This window comes from Anopheles merus, chromosome 2R (assembly GCF_017562075.2).
Source record: "Anopheles merus strain MAF chromosome 2R, AmerM5.1, whole genome shotgun sequence".
Taxonomy (NCBI): domain Eukaryota; kingdom Metazoa; phylum Arthropoda; class Insecta; order Diptera; family Culicidae; genus Anopheles; species Anopheles merus.
Window position 1 is genome coordinate 35,695,640 of NC_054082.1, and position 14,019 is coordinate 35,709,658.

The 14,019-nt window shown below is 48.6% G+C and overlaps 5 protein-coding genes across 11 annotated transcripts; 2 read left to right on the forward strand and 3 right to left on the reverse strand.

Annotated features, from left to right (window-relative positions):
* Positions 1 to 45: 45 nt before the first annotated feature.
* Positions 46 to 1,527, forward strand: LOC121588388 (proteasome subunit alpha type-3). The gene is made up of 5 exons (XM_041906253.1): positions 46 to 202; positions 356 to 562; positions 644 to 892; positions 967 to 1,079; positions 1,219 to 1,527. Exons 1-5 carry the CDS (start codon positions 182 to 184, stop codon positions 1,388 to 1,390), a joined length of 762 nt encoding a protein of 253 aa, XP_041762187.1. The 5' UTR covers positions 46 to 181; the 3' UTR covers positions 1,391 to 1,527.
* Positions 1,522 to 8,063, reverse strand: LOC121588386 (organic solute transporter alpha-like protein). 3 transcript variants are annotated; one of them, XM_041906250.1, is made up of 11 exons: positions 7,867 to 8,063; positions 5,643 to 6,374; positions 4,890 to 5,100; positions 3,327 to 3,454; positions 3,098 to 3,249; positions 2,922 to 3,028; positions 2,699 to 2,824; positions 2,419 to 2,515; positions 2,211 to 2,336; positions 2,007 to 2,133; positions 1,522 to 1,931 (listed from the first exon to the last, which is right to left on the reverse strand). In XM_041906250.1, exons 4-11 carry the CDS (start codon positions 3,433 to 3,435, stop codon positions 1,837 to 1,839), a joined length of 939 nt encoding a protein of 312 aa, XP_041762184.1. In that variant the 5' UTR covers positions 3,436 to 3,454; positions 4,890 to 5,100; positions 5,643 to 6,374; positions 7,867 to 8,063; the 3' UTR covers positions 1,522 to 1,836. The 3 variants fall into 3 exon arrangements, with proteins under 3 accessions (XP_041762184.1, XP_041762183.1, XP_041762182.1); XM_041906249.1 differs by lacking the exon at positions 5,643 to 6,374; XM_041906248.1 differs by lacking the exons at positions 4,890 to 5,100; positions 5,643 to 6,374.
* A 456-nt stretch (positions 8,064 to 8,519) lies between these two features.
* On the reverse strand, positions 8,520 to 11,195 carry LOC121588387. 2 transcript variants are annotated; one of them, XM_041906251.1, is made up of 8 exons: positions 11,048 to 11,195; positions 10,571 to 10,896; positions 10,317 to 10,468; positions 9,921 to 10,138; positions 9,741 to 9,837; positions 9,548 to 9,673; positions 9,359 to 9,485; positions 8,520 to 9,059 (listed from the first exon to the last, which is right to left on the reverse strand). In XM_041906251.1, the coding sequence occupies exons 2-8, from the start codon at positions 10,653 to 10,655 to the stop codon at positions 8,929 to 8,931; spliced, it is 936 nt and encodes a 311-aa protein (XP_041762185.1). In that variant the 5' UTR covers positions 10,656 to 10,896; positions 11,048 to 11,195; the 3' UTR covers positions 8,520 to 8,928. The 2 variants fall into 2 exon arrangements, with proteins under 2 accessions (XP_041762185.1, XP_041762186.1); XM_041906252.1 differs by having other exon boundaries at positions 11,008 to 11,195.
* Positions 11,196 to 11,488: 293 nt separating this feature from the next.
* Positions 11,489 to 12,670, reverse strand: LOC121588389 (protein SYS1 homolog). The gene is made up of 2 exons (XM_041906254.1): positions 12,252 to 12,670; positions 11,489 to 12,152 (listed from the first exon to the last, which is right to left on the reverse strand). Exons 1-2 carry the CDS (start codon positions 12,420 to 12,422, stop codon positions 11,835 to 11,837), a joined length of 489 nt encoding a protein of 162 aa, XP_041762188.1. The 5' UTR covers positions 12,423 to 12,670; the 3' UTR covers positions 11,489 to 11,834.
* A 48-nt stretch (positions 12,671 to 12,718) lies between these two features.
* On the forward strand, positions 12,719 to 13,853 carry LOC121588390 (protein archease-like). Of its 4 annotated transcripts, none has more exons than XM_041906255.1 (4): positions 12,719 to 12,826; positions 13,038 to 13,240; positions 13,329 to 13,353; positions 13,432 to 13,853. In XM_041906255.1, the coding sequence occupies exons 2-4, from the start codon at positions 13,186 to 13,188 to the stop codon at positions 13,823 to 13,825; spliced, it is 474 nt and encodes a 157-aa protein (XP_041762189.1). In that variant the 5' UTR covers positions 12,719 to 12,826; positions 13,038 to 13,185; the 3' UTR covers positions 13,826 to 13,853. The 4 variants fall into 4 exon arrangements, with proteins under 4 accessions (XP_041762189.1, XP_041762192.1, XP_041762190.1 ...); XM_041906258.1 differs by having other exon boundaries at positions 12,738 to 12,826; positions 13,105 to 13,240; XM_041906256.1 differs by having other exon boundaries at positions 12,769 to 12,878.
* The last annotated feature ends 166 nt before the right edge of the window (positions 13,854 to 14,019 follow it).

The window sequence follows — 14,019 nt, forward strand, 5'->3', positions numbered from 1 at the left end:
CCTTGTGTGACGTGCGTGCGTGAAGCAAGCCCCCAGCCCGTCAAAACGGGGCAACTGTCAAAACGGAATTTGTTTCTCATCGCTTGCGAAGGTAAATTTCTGCTGTTTCATCCGGCAAGCGGATTGTTAATTTCACGTTCCCCGTAGTGCATTCGTGTAAACAGTTTAATTTCCATTAAAAATGAGTTCAATCGGAACCGGTGTAAGTAAATGCGAGTGCCTGGGCCACCGCCGACTGCTAAATGGTCGAATTGTTTTCGATTTGAGGTTATGGCGGTGGTTCTGTTTTCGTTTCGATGGGGGAAACGAATGAACTAATCGTTCCGGTGTCGTTTCCGTCGGCTTCCATTTTCAGTATGACCTATCGGCATCACAGTTCTCGCCCGATGGTCGCGTTTTCCAGATTGAGTACGCGGCCAAAGCGGTGGAGAACAGTGGCACGGTGATCGGTCTGCGGGGCAAGGACGGTGTAGTGCTGGCGGTTGAAAAACTGATCACGAGCAAACTGTACGAGCCGGATTGTGGTACGCGCATCTTTACCATCGATACTTCCATCGGAATGGTAAACACAAGGGAGCGGGGCAAAGGTGGCAGCGGCTTTTGATGCTATTACCCAATGTTTCTTGCTTGTTTCGTATTGTAGGCCATCAGTGGAATGATTACCGACGGTAGAGCGGTGGTCGATATCGCACGCCAGGAGGCGGCCAGCTATCGACAGCAGAACAATCGCCCCATTCCGCTAAAGCAGCTGAACGACCGTCTGTCGAGCTACTTCCACGCGTACACCCTCTACAGTGCCGTGCGTCCGTTCGGTGTGAGCGTGATTTTGGCCTCGTGGTCGGAGGAGAAAGGTCCCGAAATGTACATGATCGACCCGTCGGGAGTGTCGTGTGTAAGTTTGTCGCAAAAGCAAACGGGGAAAGTAGCACAACTCTAGCTACAATCGTAATGTATCACTACTTCCAGGGTTACTTCGGATGCGCCGTCGGCAAAGCGAAACAAACTGCCAAGACGGAAATTGAAAAGTTGAAGCTTGCCGACATGAGCGTCAAGGACCTTGTGCTGACGGCCGGCAAGATGTAAGTTAATCGATCGGCTCTATAAAGACTGATTCTAGCCGCCTAGCTGGAAATCAAGTCCAGTTTAAATAATCGGATGTACAGCCATGCCTTTCCGATTCAATCACAAAATCAACCTTTTTCCTTCCTTTCGCTTCAGCATCTACCAAGTGCACGATGAGCTGAAGGACAAAGACTTCAAGCTGGAGCTCAGTTGGGTGTGCCAGGATTCCAACGGCATCCACAAGACCGTCCCGGCCGAGGTGTACGCCGCGGCAAACCGGGCCGGCCAGGAAGCGGTCGACGAGGACGATAGTGATAACGAGATCTAAGTTTAAGGCATTCGGCACTGGTACGAACATCATACATCGGAAATAGGTTTGTCCGGGTGGTTTTTTTTTGTCAGCCACCGGAGGAGATGGCTCTTTGTGAAGGAAGTAAAAAAACACGTACGTACGGTTGGTTGAAATGCTATTCGTTCGATTTAATTGTATTTGTTAAAGATTTCCATCGAAGTATACACCACCAGTTCATCCTGACCAGCAGCGTGTGCGGCTTGGGAAGATGTAGCGAGAAATGCGGGCAGAGATTTTGCCCAACTTGCTCCCGAGTACATCTTGCCAAGCCTTTCCCCGGCTGGCAGTGATTAACGGTGGTTTATGGTATCACATTTAAAACACTGAAACACAGATAAATTTACGATCAGCTTTGCCTAGCTGTGCTATTCGTGTTGAAGTGTAGGAGATGCTGGATTTTTTGTGGTGTTTGTCGTTCACGCCTAGCCTGGTCCAATGATGGAGGGCGATTTGTACAGCAGGGAGGCCCAGCATGATAGTACCATCATTTCAAAGCACAGGCAAAGTTGGAAAATGGCTAAAAAGAAAGAAAACAGCAAACATTTACTCATAATGATACGTAAGTTTAAGGTAAATACGGCATCAAACGCACCATTTTTCTGCACCTGCAGTGTGTTGGGAAAGGCACAGTCGGAAATGCCGCTGCTAACGATGGCCGCTATAATGAGGGGCTGTATCCGGCAAAGTATAAGCACCGCCTGCAATACGAAATATTTGCCCTGGAAAACAAACAAACAAAACGGAGTGCATTGAAAAGCGCGTTCAAAGTTGCAATGAAAGAGCGCGCTTCACAAACCATCAGCTTCAAGTCGGAGTAGAGTGGAGCGAGCATTCGCACGAGAATGTTCAATCCCCACACACCGAGCAGAATAGAGATGACGATCATTGGCACAAAGTATAGGATGATGCGATTAAAGTTGGGCTGTTTGGTGGGAGATGATGATAGAGCGATCATTAGACATTAGGACGACGGCGCGGTTATTACTCCCCCCGCAGGAACTTACATAATCCTCCACAAACACTACGTTCAGGGCCAGAAAGAGAGCAGTCTGTACGACCGGCAGCTGCATTATAAGCATACGCACGAACCGTAACCGATTTCTGCAAACGACAGCGTGAGCGTCAGATGAAAAATGCATCATAATGTTGTTGTTGATGATTATGATGATGATGATGGGAAGAACTCGTTATCAAAGATCGAAAATTGTGCGCCCCCCGACATGCAGATAGCGGCAATTATAAACCCTCCCACCCCCTCGATTGTGTATGTCGATCGTTACTCACTTTGTCACGGGAGCTCGTTTGAATAGCGGCACGAAGCAGCACAGCGGTGGGGTGCGCAGGGAGAAGGTTTGCGAATCGGTCGATTTAATAAGTGCATCTTCCCCGTCCACATACTGCATGCACAGGCTGGAGTGGAGTGGGGCGATAAAAATAAATGGGAAAAATCAAGAAACTACGATTAAGCTTGCTCGGTCCACCGTTGATGGTGCATTGTCACACTGACCTGAAGAAAACGTAAGCACAGATCATGAAGTACACATGCATCACGGTATCGCACAGGAAGAAGGCACGCGGCACGGCGACAGACACCACACCGAACAGAGTGATGAGCTGAAACGAGGAAACTGAGTTTAATAATTGCCTCCGAGAATCTGCTCCAGGGGTTGGACCGATTCCTACCGGATAGATGGTCAGCAGCAGTATGGATTTGGTTTTGAACTGTTTCGGCGTCCGGTGCAGGATGTGATAGGCGTTCTTGAAGAAGATGCTAAACGTGCCAATGCTCAGCAGCACGGTGGCGGCAATTATGATGGCAATTGGGAGTGTTAAGCCTACGGGAGAAACGGAACAAAAAAAAGGAACGTTTACGTGCATTACGATTTTGTGGCCAAGGCTTCCTTCTACCTACCATCAAGATATTCCTGCACGGTGGGCAACTGGTTGGTACACTCGTCGCCGGTCGTGGTAAAGTTTTCCTCCGCAAGGATGTCCACCGACATCGTTTCGTTGGTATCCATATTGCCGCGCAGTTGCTTGCTGAGATCGTTTGCAGACCGCAGACCGCGAGACATCGGAACATATAGCAATAGGGCAGATTGGATGTGTTTATTATTAGAAGGTTGTTTATTGTTAGGCTTTCATTAAGATGATTTTTCTTCATTATTTATAGTACGCTCTTTCACTCTTCATGATCCCCAATCACCACCACCACCACTATCCACGTGATCGTCGTGCCCTAGCATGAGGCACTGCCGCTCTCTCTCTCTCTCTCTCTCTCTCTCTCTCTCTCTCTCTCTCTCTCTCTCTCTCTCTCTCTCTAGTTACGGTGAAATCAGAGAATCTTGAACTCCGTCTATTAATTTCAATCAACGACGAACTTCTCCGAACATTCCAATGTTGGCAAATGGTTTGCGTTACAACGGCGCTTAAAATGAATGGTTTGCGGCGTCACAACGTGATTCGCGTGCGCTGTCCATCACACATCATCTTCACAAAGATCTCGCGAGCATTGCTTGGTAAATATAGAACCAAATGCATTAGTGATCTGGTGGCAGTGAATGCTGGAAGAGAGAGACCTTTTAAGATGCTCTTTGCCTTTGCAATAAATTCTACAAAACAACAATGAATCATTCCTTAGTGGCGTAGTAGTGGCCTTCTGATTCTTATGTTTTTGCTGATCACCACCGCTCAAAATTCTCGATCGACATGATCTCGATGTCCAACTAGCAACGATAATTCCTTGACGCGTTGCGATCGGTTTTAACTCATTTCAACATGTGTAAACACACGTGTGTATTTGGAGAAGATCAAAGTGAAACATCAGGACGCATTTTTGGGAGAAACCCCGCTCGTTCGCCAGTAAAGCGTAGTGTGCTAATGAAATCAATCAAAGCACTAATTGCAATCCACTTTTGCCGGCTACAAAGAGGCGCCCCCGTGCGCTCTACCGTGACGCACGAAAGGTATGTGCGAAACAAAAATAGTTTTAGAGCATTTCTAACTTCGTCGATAAATATGTTTCACACGGGTCGGTAACGAAAAGCGTTCGCCAATCATTCATGCTTAAAACATTAGCCGTTTGCAGCAAGGGTTTAAGCAATACTAACCCTTCCCCCAAAACATGAACTATTTGCTGAAACATAAGATTGGGATCAACAGCATTTCACACCTCTGTGTGTGTCTGTGCGTGTCCCTAAGAGCGAAAAGTACTTCGGAAAGGTGTACCGAACCGACACCATTACCCCAACCGGAGAGGTCATTATCAATGAACGTGCAGTGCATGCGTCCACGCGGGGCCGTTTCCTTTGTCCTTTGTTGTGCTGTGTATGGGGGAGAGGGTGGGTACCGGTTTTTGTTGTTGTTGGGGTGGGCTTCGACCCAATGCGAACTCGCGCGGGATGACCTTCAAAGAAGGAAGCGCGCAGGAGGAGGTAACGCCAGCCGGGTGGTGAACATTGAATTTTATGCGTACCGTTTCGCACCAGTTCCTTATTCGTGGCGCATGTGTTTATGTGTCTGCGTATCTTCGCGTTGCTCTTAAAACCAACAGCTCTTAGGCTCGACGAGACGAAACAAACAAAAACCGGTGCTCGGATACTGATGATCGGTCCACTTTTCAAGTTTGATCTCTACAGCGCATACCGTGCGCCGAGTGTTGCGCGCTTCCTGCTGAATGCAATTAACTGATAAGAGTAAAAAAGAAGAAGGAAAAATAACACAAACTAAGAATACCAATTAGCATTGAAAGTGGATTTTTTGTTTTTTGTTTCTTAAAACACCATTTCATTAAGAGCTGATTGATTGTGCGACAAAAGGTCACGCAGCAAAATAAAGCGGACTTGGACGGAGCTTGGTGCCGATTGGGGCCGGCCAGTGTGGTTTTGAACTTTTCGCTTTCTTCCCTTAGCCCCCCCCCCCCTCCTTTTAACCTTCTTTCTTTTTAAGCCGTCTTAAAGAAAAGTGAAAACAACCAACATTATTGCTCTGGTAGGGTGGGGGGTTGCAGAGATCTTTAAGTGGGATCGATGTGCGCAAGAGATGCGTACTACTTGCAACATGGACAAGAGGCTGCGGGCCACGGGCCCTCTGATTAGCAAGGTTGCAAGGTGAGTTGGCACATCATTGGCACGTAACTTGCGTAACGATCCTCATTCCCGCATGGGGCGGAACCGCTTTTTCGCTTCTTCTTCTTCTTCTTCGGAGATTCCACCGAAGGCAAGGTTACCGTTTCGGGAGTGATCCTTCTGCTTCGGTGCGATCGGTTTCGTGTGATGGAAGGGAAACCGCTTCCAGCAGCATTGCGTTAGTCATTGCAACCAGTTGTGACCTCTTCAACCGTCCCGTACTGCTTCCGAAGAACATCGCACATCGTGTGGTGTGCCAATGACAAGCCCGTGCATGGAGCAGCATGCATACGATTCGCTACTGCCGATGGTCACGGACGGTGGTCCGTCTAACGGCTTCGATATCGATTCCACAACCCCACCAAACGATCAACCTTCGGCCAATGGCCGCGCTTCGGTGCTTCGGTTCTGGAGGATATGATGCGTGTGTTTGTGTGTGTGTGTGATTTTGTTATTGAGTGCATAAATTAATGCACAAACAACGAGCGGGGACAGAGCGCGCGATGAGCCTTTCTTGCAGGCGATTCATTCTACACCCATCGACCAGGGTCGTCCACAGTGCAGTGCGCAGTGAGTCAACTTTCAAAGCGTTTCTATGTTTCGTAGTCGCTCCCGTCTTGTGTGACGACGACCGATGGAGAAAACCACCATCGTGGGCTAAACTCTGTCGAAAAATGGCGTTTTTTTTTTTTGTTGTTGCGTTTGTTCGGCGGGGGCTTGGGAGGGAGACAACCTTGGACAAACGCGTTCCACGCGCGCGGCGCACGGAGATTAGTTGTGCTGGAGGTTTAGATAGGTTGCTTCTGTTGCTGTTTAAATGCTGCTTTTCGGTGCTGTCGTAACGAGATGTGGCGAAAAAAAAAAATAGAAAAAGCTATCAACGTGTTGCGCCGTTAGGTCACACTTGTTGCGGGCGGGGAAAAACAGACTCTAGGATTTCAACAGCAAATGAGAAAGCTTGCCCATGATATGGGCAGGGGAGGGCAGGGGTGCAATATTTATACCCTCTGTAAAGGTACACGCAGATGCTGAACTTTCTCATTACGGAGTTCGGGACGGGGTGACCCCTCAACCACACTCCCCATCCTATTTGCTCTCGATTTCCAATCAATCATGCGAAAGCAATTTACCCTAATCGAGCATGGCAGGATCAAATTACATGTGTCACACTCTTGCTAATGCTACCGCTTGCTAGTGTGATGGTCTCAGCAGCCCGCTGGACGTGTGTCCTTGTTGTGTGTTGGCCATTTTCCATTCACCATTACATTAGGATTAATCTATGCAGTGTGTGTTGCATAATGTATCCCTGAACTCCAGCACGACGAGCTATCCGGTCACTGGGCACTTACAGGGTTTCCCACGATTTATTGGTCAGTTCCCATGATTTTTTGGTGCGTTCCCACGATTTTTTGGTCGTATCCCATAGATTTTTGGTTCGTTCCCATAATTTATTGGTATTTTCCGATTGGATATCAATACAATTGGACCAAAAAATTCTGGGAAACGACCAAAAAATCGTGGGAACGCATCAACAAAATATGGGAACCCACCAAAAATTGATGGGAACCGACCAATAAATCGTGGGAAACCCTGTATTGGCAGGCCGGTTTCAACCCACAGCGTATTGCACCGAGAGGGTACAAGTACAAGCGCCACCTCTAATGCCAAAGCATTTAATAACTCTTGCTCAGGAGGTGAGGAAGGTGGTGGTTTTGGTGCGCCATCATCATCATCATCATGATATCGGCCATCAGATCACAACGATTGGACGACGATTACTCAACACACAAACTATCATCAGGCAGCCCAGGTGTGGGTCATTGGGGCTACCTGACCACACGGCTAGAATGCACATCCGTCCCCCCAATCCCTGTGGTGCACTGGTAACCACAATGCACTTTTCCACGCCACAAACACTTTCCACCGACGACTTCGGAGCGCACGATTTCCTGCTCGCAGGCATAGAAAACAGGAAAATTTACTTTCACAGCACCCAGGGGTTTCTATGATCACAGGAGGGATACCGCATGCATGGCCTACTGTCTATCTGTGCTCGCTAACGATCGTTGTTACATTGGTTACAGACACACACACACACACATACACACACAAACACACTGGGGGATGCTGAGCGGTACGCTTTGGGCTCACAACATTATGTCATCGCCGTTTTCTTGGCAGCATGGCTCAAACACCACCACCATGCATTACTGGTTGACCTGCTGCCCTGTTTAAGAGGATCTTCTGCCGATGTGTGCCGGTGGTTCTTAACGATTTGGGGAATTTTGAATTTTCGCCCCAAACTTCAAACATCTCCAAACTCACCGGTTTACTTGAATGCAGGGTAATGCGGATCACTTCACCCCCGGTTTGATCAATGTCTACGACTCGCTGATGATGCCCCAGCCACCACCACCACCACCACCACCCAGCACTATGTGTGTGTGTTCAGTGTGTGAGGCGCGTTGGCATCGGACGCAGAGAATCGCAATACAAACGGACCGGATCGGGTGCGACCTGAACAGCAACTAAACAGCAACTAAAAACTACGCGCTCGCCTCTCTGCGCTCGGCAGCTCTTTGATCGCTGCAATCCCGCCAGCGCGCCTACTTACGGGTGGCTGCGGATGCGAGAGCTGTGCTGCAGCACGGGGGCGCGTTGAGAAACTCCGCAAAAGCTAGCGTTCGCGCGCGCTCTCCGCTCACTCGCTCGCGTTCGTGTTTGGCTGCGCAAAGCATACGCACATGTGGTGCGGTGTGGTGCTTTTTTTTTCTATCGCGCAACCACGCAACAGCAGACGAAGACGTGGTTGTTTGCAAACAAAAACACGCCGTCTCTCTATCTCTGCTACCGCTACCGCTTTACCGTCTCTTCTAGCCCCAAAAAGGGCATAATGGCACGCGTTCCGATGCACCTCGCTTGTCGTTGCACCATGCAAACAATCAGCTTGGTTCGCTGCTATCATTAGCGATGTGTAGTATTTATTTCTTATTATGATATTAAATGTTGCCTGGTTTTATTTGTTCACCATCGGTTTGTTTAAAGTCCGTTTGCGTTGGCGAGGATTCCCCTTCAGAAGCAAATGATGAAAAGCTAACAGATCATTACACTGCGCCCTAAAGCATCTCTTCAGACGTGCTGTTTGAATTGGATTACAGTATAAGTGACAGTTTAAACTCTCCTAAAGCGAGAGGCTCGTTTTGCTGGGGGGCGGGAATTTAATACTTATTTGTATTTGCTCTTGCTCTCCTCTACTGCGCCTCGCTTGGCCTTACTGCTCAATTGAATAAATTAATTAATAACATTACAGGTAAGTAAAATCATCTGCTAACTGCTTAGCTGGTAGCACGTTTACTTGTTCACGATTCACTGTCCACAGGCTTTCTGTTAAGCCTCGTAGCCCGTATTGTTCACTCCAGTCTTTTCACCAGCGGCCGCCGGGTCCTGGCCGGTGTAGAATTTGTACGAGCAAATCGTCACTGCTGCTATTTCGAGCAAAATCACTAGCTGTTTGATAACTGCAAGCAAAAGGGAAAACAAACATTGTGGGAAATTAATTCGCTAACCCGACATTACAGAGTTTTTCAAGAGTTCTCCTAGCTGTGAGACATTTTATCGACTTTTTCTTATAAGAAATTAACTTAATGTAATGGGAATTGGACTCTACTGCACGCTTATTTGTCAAATCCAATTGGTAGGAGAGACCAATTTCCAACATATGAAGTTCACTTCCAATAGGAAAGAGTCAGGGAAGTGTCCCACAACTATGAGATCCACCTGGAAAACCCTGTTACTCTGCTGTCCTGTAAAAACTTACTATTTATGTACACTTTCGGCTCGCCGGCCAAGGTACATTCGAAGGTGGACAGATTGTAGATAAGCTCCAGTACAATGATCTGCGGTTTGGTAATAATTAGCACCAACTGCAGCAGAAAGAATCGTTTCTGAGGGAGTAAAAGAGATTGTTTATTATTCTAAAAATAGAGCTTTGCTAATAATAACTTACAAAGATCGGATTGTCCGGATAGAGTGGGGCGACCGTTTTGATGAACGATACCGACGATCCGACGTAAAACACGATCGACGTTATGATGAATGGTAGAATGATGTAGAAGGCGTCAAAAAACAAATCCTGCAAAAGGAGAATAGACTCGTTTTGTTAGAAGAAAGCTTTTTGTTTTTGTCTGCAAAGTACTTACCTTATCGTAGGAGAAAATGAGCAGCTGTATACTGGCCACGACGCTGTTGTAAACGGGCAGCTGCAGAATGCCGAACCGGATCGCTCGAAGCTGGCGTCTGGGGGAAGGGATGAGTCTCATTTAAAATCACGCCCCACATTCATATCCCCCCCCCCCCTCCGCGGTTCCCAATACACTCACTTTCTGTCGTAGATAAACCGGAAGCAGGGACACACCTTCGGCGGATCGAGCGCTTTCGACTCGTACAGGCCCATAATGGTCGAATCGCCGCCCACCGACTCCTTCAGGTAGCGAAAGAACACCAAAATACACCAGCAAAAGGCCACGAACGGTACAATGTCGCAAACGACGGCCACGTGCGGCACCAGGAGCGCCGCCACGTTGAACGTTACCACCGTCTGGAATGTGCGCACAAGCACGAAACGGCACGACGAGGTTAGTGGTCACTGTGGTCCCATCGGCACCCGGTAAACAGCGCTTCATGGCCAGTTCGTGTGCGGTCACGCTGGCTGAATTTAACCCCCATTCCCCTCCCTCCCCCCCCCCCCACCATTCGGCATCCCGTCTCATACTCACAAAATAAACTGTATTCGCGATGATTAGCACCATCACCTGGCCCTTCTCTGTTTGGCGTCTGATGAGCTTGATTACTTTTACAAACACGAACGTTACCCACAGCCAAACGATGCAGCCAACGGCTAGCGATAAGCTCAGCGGGATGATGTATTCTAGAGGTGGATGGAGAAAAAAAAACCCGCAATGAACACTAATTTTAGTACGCGTGTCCTTTGGCGCGTTGGGCAGCGAGGAGCATGCGAGATCCATCTCACCCGCATAGTAAAGCTTCAACGGTGGCAAATAGTTCCGGCAGTCGAATGCTTCTGCCGGAGAAATGGATTCTTCCGTCACGTTCATCCCGTAGCGCCCCACGCCCCGAACGGAACCGGTTGCTGCACTACGCACGAAGATGGGAGAGAGAGCGCGCGCACGTGGTCGCTGCTGCTGCTGCGTCTGTTGTAGAACAACGTGTGAAACGGCGGCGCGCAGCAATTAGAGCGTGCGAATGGCAAAAGCAGACTTTTATTGGGTTTTGATATCTCGGCAAACAGAGTGTACCGATAGTGGAGCGAACACTTCGCGAATGCTGCTGCTGCGTCTGGTTTAATTAGTCAAAAGACAAACAAAGATAAACGTAGTATTTAAAGATATGTTTCTACGGACTTCTTGGAAGGCGTGTTTTCTTTGGCTGAGCCACACACACACACACCACCACGCGACTGGATCGATGCGATAGGCCGTCCACTTACTTCCAGGCGCTCTAAATGGACTGGACACACACTCTCTCTCTCTCTGTGTATTGATCGGTGACGGCTTGCGCAGTGTCCCTGATTGAATATTGAGCCGGCAAACGTATCTTCCCGACTGTGCGCACCACCCAGTCGGTGGCCGGTAGTCAACGCCTTTTTAAAGCGCACCGCAGGCAGATCGTGTCGTCCGTCGTTAGTCGAAACGTGCTAAATGGTGAACAAAACAAAATTCGTTTCAAAGTCCACCCATTTGATGTATCAATTCTGTCCTCTCATGCAAGCGTAGAACGGGCCACTAGTCCTGCCCCATCCAGCATTCCGGCACGAAACACGGAAGGATGGGAATTATCGATCGGGTTGTTACCAGCCCACCAACCAAATCGATAATTGATTCTAACGATTAAACGATTAAAAAAGCAAAATCATCATCCGCGCTTAAGCTTGCCTTCTCTTACCGTCGGGTTTATTGTTTGCTTTAGTAGTACGAAACATAAATTAAAAAATACTCTTAGCCATTAGTGTTTACTTGTAAAGCTTGAGTGTGTCTAGCGTGGGTCACAAGCACACAAATCAACCAACTTCTTCCCGCGTCTCCCGCCCACCCCTTTGGAGTGCTATACATCCCTGAAGCAATGGCCTTCCCCCTCCCCCTCGGCTTCCCCGTCTTCGCTTACTACCTACTTGGAACGCGTGTGCCACACAGTAGCCTATCCTTCTTCTGCGGTCAGCGAAACCTGTCCCTACTTTGCTAAACGCCCCGTCCCCTCCTCACGTGCCGCTGCACACGCTACAGATCAACCTTGTTGTTGAGCGCGGTATACCCGACCGGGATCTCCTTCAGCTCCGTCTTCAGGCAGAGAAACTCGCTGCACACGCACATGAGCGCGGCGCAGACCGCGTTCAGCATCCACCAGCCGATCGTCGACGGGAAGGCCTCGTTGTACCACCAGCATATCACCAGGTGCGTAAAGTGGAAGGTAAAGCTAAAGTCCAGGCACAACTTCGTGCGGCGCACTACGAACCACAGCAGCCCGGCACCGACTAGAGAGTTGAGTATGAAGGCAACGATAACCAATCGTCCGCCGAGATCAGTTACGTGTATTTCCTGCCGGGGTGAGAGGAAGCAAAAGGAAACCGCGAGATTAGAACCAAAATGCTGTGGGAAGCGGCACTTCCTCCGTGTGAAGAAGTCATCCTCACTTACGTGATACTCGAATATGTGGTCCAGCGTGTGGTTCGCCTCGGCGAAAAAGTCCATCACGTACATGATGGTCCCGAGGCTAACGTACAGCAGGGCCTGCATCGCCACGATCTGGGCGACCAGCAGGTACGGATCCCACTGCGTGTTGCGGAACGTTCCGGTGAGCTTCTTCATGGCTGGTGCGAGCACCCGCGATCCGGACAAACCGATGCGCTTCGCCCTTGACTCCCTGGCCCCGGGCAGAATGCTATCCGGGTGTTTGGTTTTGTGGTATGTGTGTGTGTGGGGGGGGGGCTCTGCACTAAGGAAACACTAAATGATGATGCGAAAGTTTACGGGCCCGCCGTGGTGGGCCAACATCTTGCGTTTTGGTGAAATCGAAAGGAAAGTTGCGTTTGTTGTTTTGCTGTTTTGCTGCTGCTGCTGCTGCTGCTGCTGCTGCTGCTGTCACCTTGGAGCGCTCAGTTGACAGGTGGCTGCTGCTGTTTCAGCTGTCAAACCGGGGCGTGCGGAAAATGTAAACATTGCAATCGTGCAGGAAAATGCGGAATCGGTGATATTGCGGGTTCGGAAAAGAGGTGAGAAAGCGCATAAATTGTAAAATATTAAGCATCAGTCTGTAAAATATTGGTAAGCAATGGCGATTGGAATGGTGAATGGGCTCTCAAATGCAGATATTTACGGCAAACGTTAAGAATTGTTGTTGTATGAGTCATGCATATCCACATCCAATCGATGTGAGGAATTTGTTTATCTTTAGAATTAAATTAATCCCTTTATTTTTTGAAGGGCAAATCAACAAAATCGCTGGTTGATTGTGTAACTGTAATCATCCACAACATCGCTACATTCGTAGATGATACGGCAGTTTTGTCTTCATGCGAGCGTAAAGTGCTAATTAGAAGCAACTTAGTCCGAACGTACCTCCCACTTCAAGATGGAAGTACCACTAGAAACGACGAACCATGTGGTGCCGGAGGTGAAATATGAATGTAAGTAATCTCACACATCCGAAACGTTTGACCCACTGCAGCCCATCAAACCGTTGTCTCATGTCTCTTCCTTTCGCCACTCTATCAGATCTGGACCACACGGCGGATGTGCAGTAAGTGCCAACGTTGCCCGGAAAATGGATAGTCGATGCAGTAATATACAATCCCGACATTCCCTCCTCTGCTTTCAGACTGCACGCCTGGGGCGAAACGCTGCAGGAAGCGTTCGAGCAGTGCGGGATGGCCATGTTCGGCTACATGACCGAGCTGCCCAAGGTGGAGATACAGAAATGCTACCAAATCGTGACCGATCCGACGGACGATTTGGAAAACCTGCTGTACCGGTTTCTCGACGAGCTGCTGTTTCTGTTTTCGGCGGAACCGTTCCTAATCTGCAAGAAGCTCGAGATAACGCGGTTCGATCTGGAGCAGTTCACGATCGAGTGTAACTGCTACGGCGAGGAGTTCGATCTGGCCAAACATCCGCAGGGCACGGAGGTGAAAGCGATCACGTACTCGGCAATGCAAATCTACCAGCAGCCAGAGCATGAGAAGAACGAAGTGTTTGTTATAATCGATATATGAGGGTAGAATTAAAATGGAGCTGAGCTTATGTGTTTTTTTTTTGTTACTTTCTTATGGTGAATTAATTCCCATGGCCGTCCAATCATTTTGGATAATTTATCGTTATGATGAGGGCAGTTTTAAATTCCCAAACAATATTTTGTCCGAAAACGTTAGCAGTGAAGCACGCAGTGCGCGTTGACATTTGAGCGTTT

Bases quoted from the DNA above. Each gene is read 5' to 3' on its own strand.
- LOC121588388 (XM_041906253.1), top strand. From the start codon at position 182: ATGAGTTCAATCGGAACCGGT. The intron at 203-355 runs GTAAGTAAATGC...TTCCATTTTCAG, and splicing joins TGAGTTCAATCGGAACCGGT to TATGACCTATCGGCATCACA. The intron at 893-966 runs GTAAGTTTGTCG...CACTACTTCCAG, and splicing joins ACCCGTCGGGAGTGTCGTGT to GGTTACTTCGGATGCGCCGT.
- LOC121588386 (XM_041906248.1), bottom strand. From the start codon at position 3,435: ATGGATACCAACGAAACGATGTCGGTGGACATCCTTGCGGAGGAAAAC. The intron at 2,337-2,418 runs GTAAGTTCCTGC...CCCACCAAACAG, and splicing joins TAGTGTTTGTGGAGGATTAT to CCCAACTTTAATCGCATCAT. The intron at 2,134-2,210 runs GTTTGTGAAGCG...TTTGTTTTCCAG, and splicing joins ACTCCGACTTGAAGCTGATG to GGCAAATATTTCGTATTGCA.
- LOC121588387 (XM_041906251.1), bottom strand. From the start codon at position 10,655: ATGAACGTGACGGAAGAATCCATTTCTCCGGCAGAAGCATTCGACTGC. The intron at 10,139-10,316 runs GTGAGTATGAGA...CGCACATTCCAG, and splicing joins TCGCGAATACAGTTTATTTT to ACGGTGGTAACGTTCAACGT. The intron at 9,486-9,547 runs GTAAGTTATTAT...TTACTCCCTCAG, and splicing joins ATCCGGACAATCCGATCTTT to AAACGATTCTTTCTGCTGCA.
- LOC121588389 (XM_041906254.1), bottom strand. From the start codon at position 12,422: ATGAAGAAGCTCACCGGAACGTTCCGCAACACGCAGTGGGATCCGTAC. The intron at 12,153-12,251 runs GTAAGTGAGGAT...TCACCCCGGCAG, and splicing joins ACCACATATTCGAGTATCAC to GAAATACACGTAACTGATCT.
- LOC121588390 (XM_041906255.1), top strand. From the start codon at position 13,186: ATGGAAGTACCACTAGAAACGACGAACCATGTGGTGCCGGAGGTGAAA. The intron at 13,241-13,328 runs GTAAGTAATCTC...CCACTCTATCAG, and splicing joins GCCGGAGGTGAAATATGAAT to ATCTGGACCACACGGCGGAT. The intron at 13,354-13,431 runs GTAAGTGCCAAC...CTCTGCTTTCAG, and splicing joins GACCACACGGCGGATGTGCA to ACTGCACGCCTGGGGCGAAA.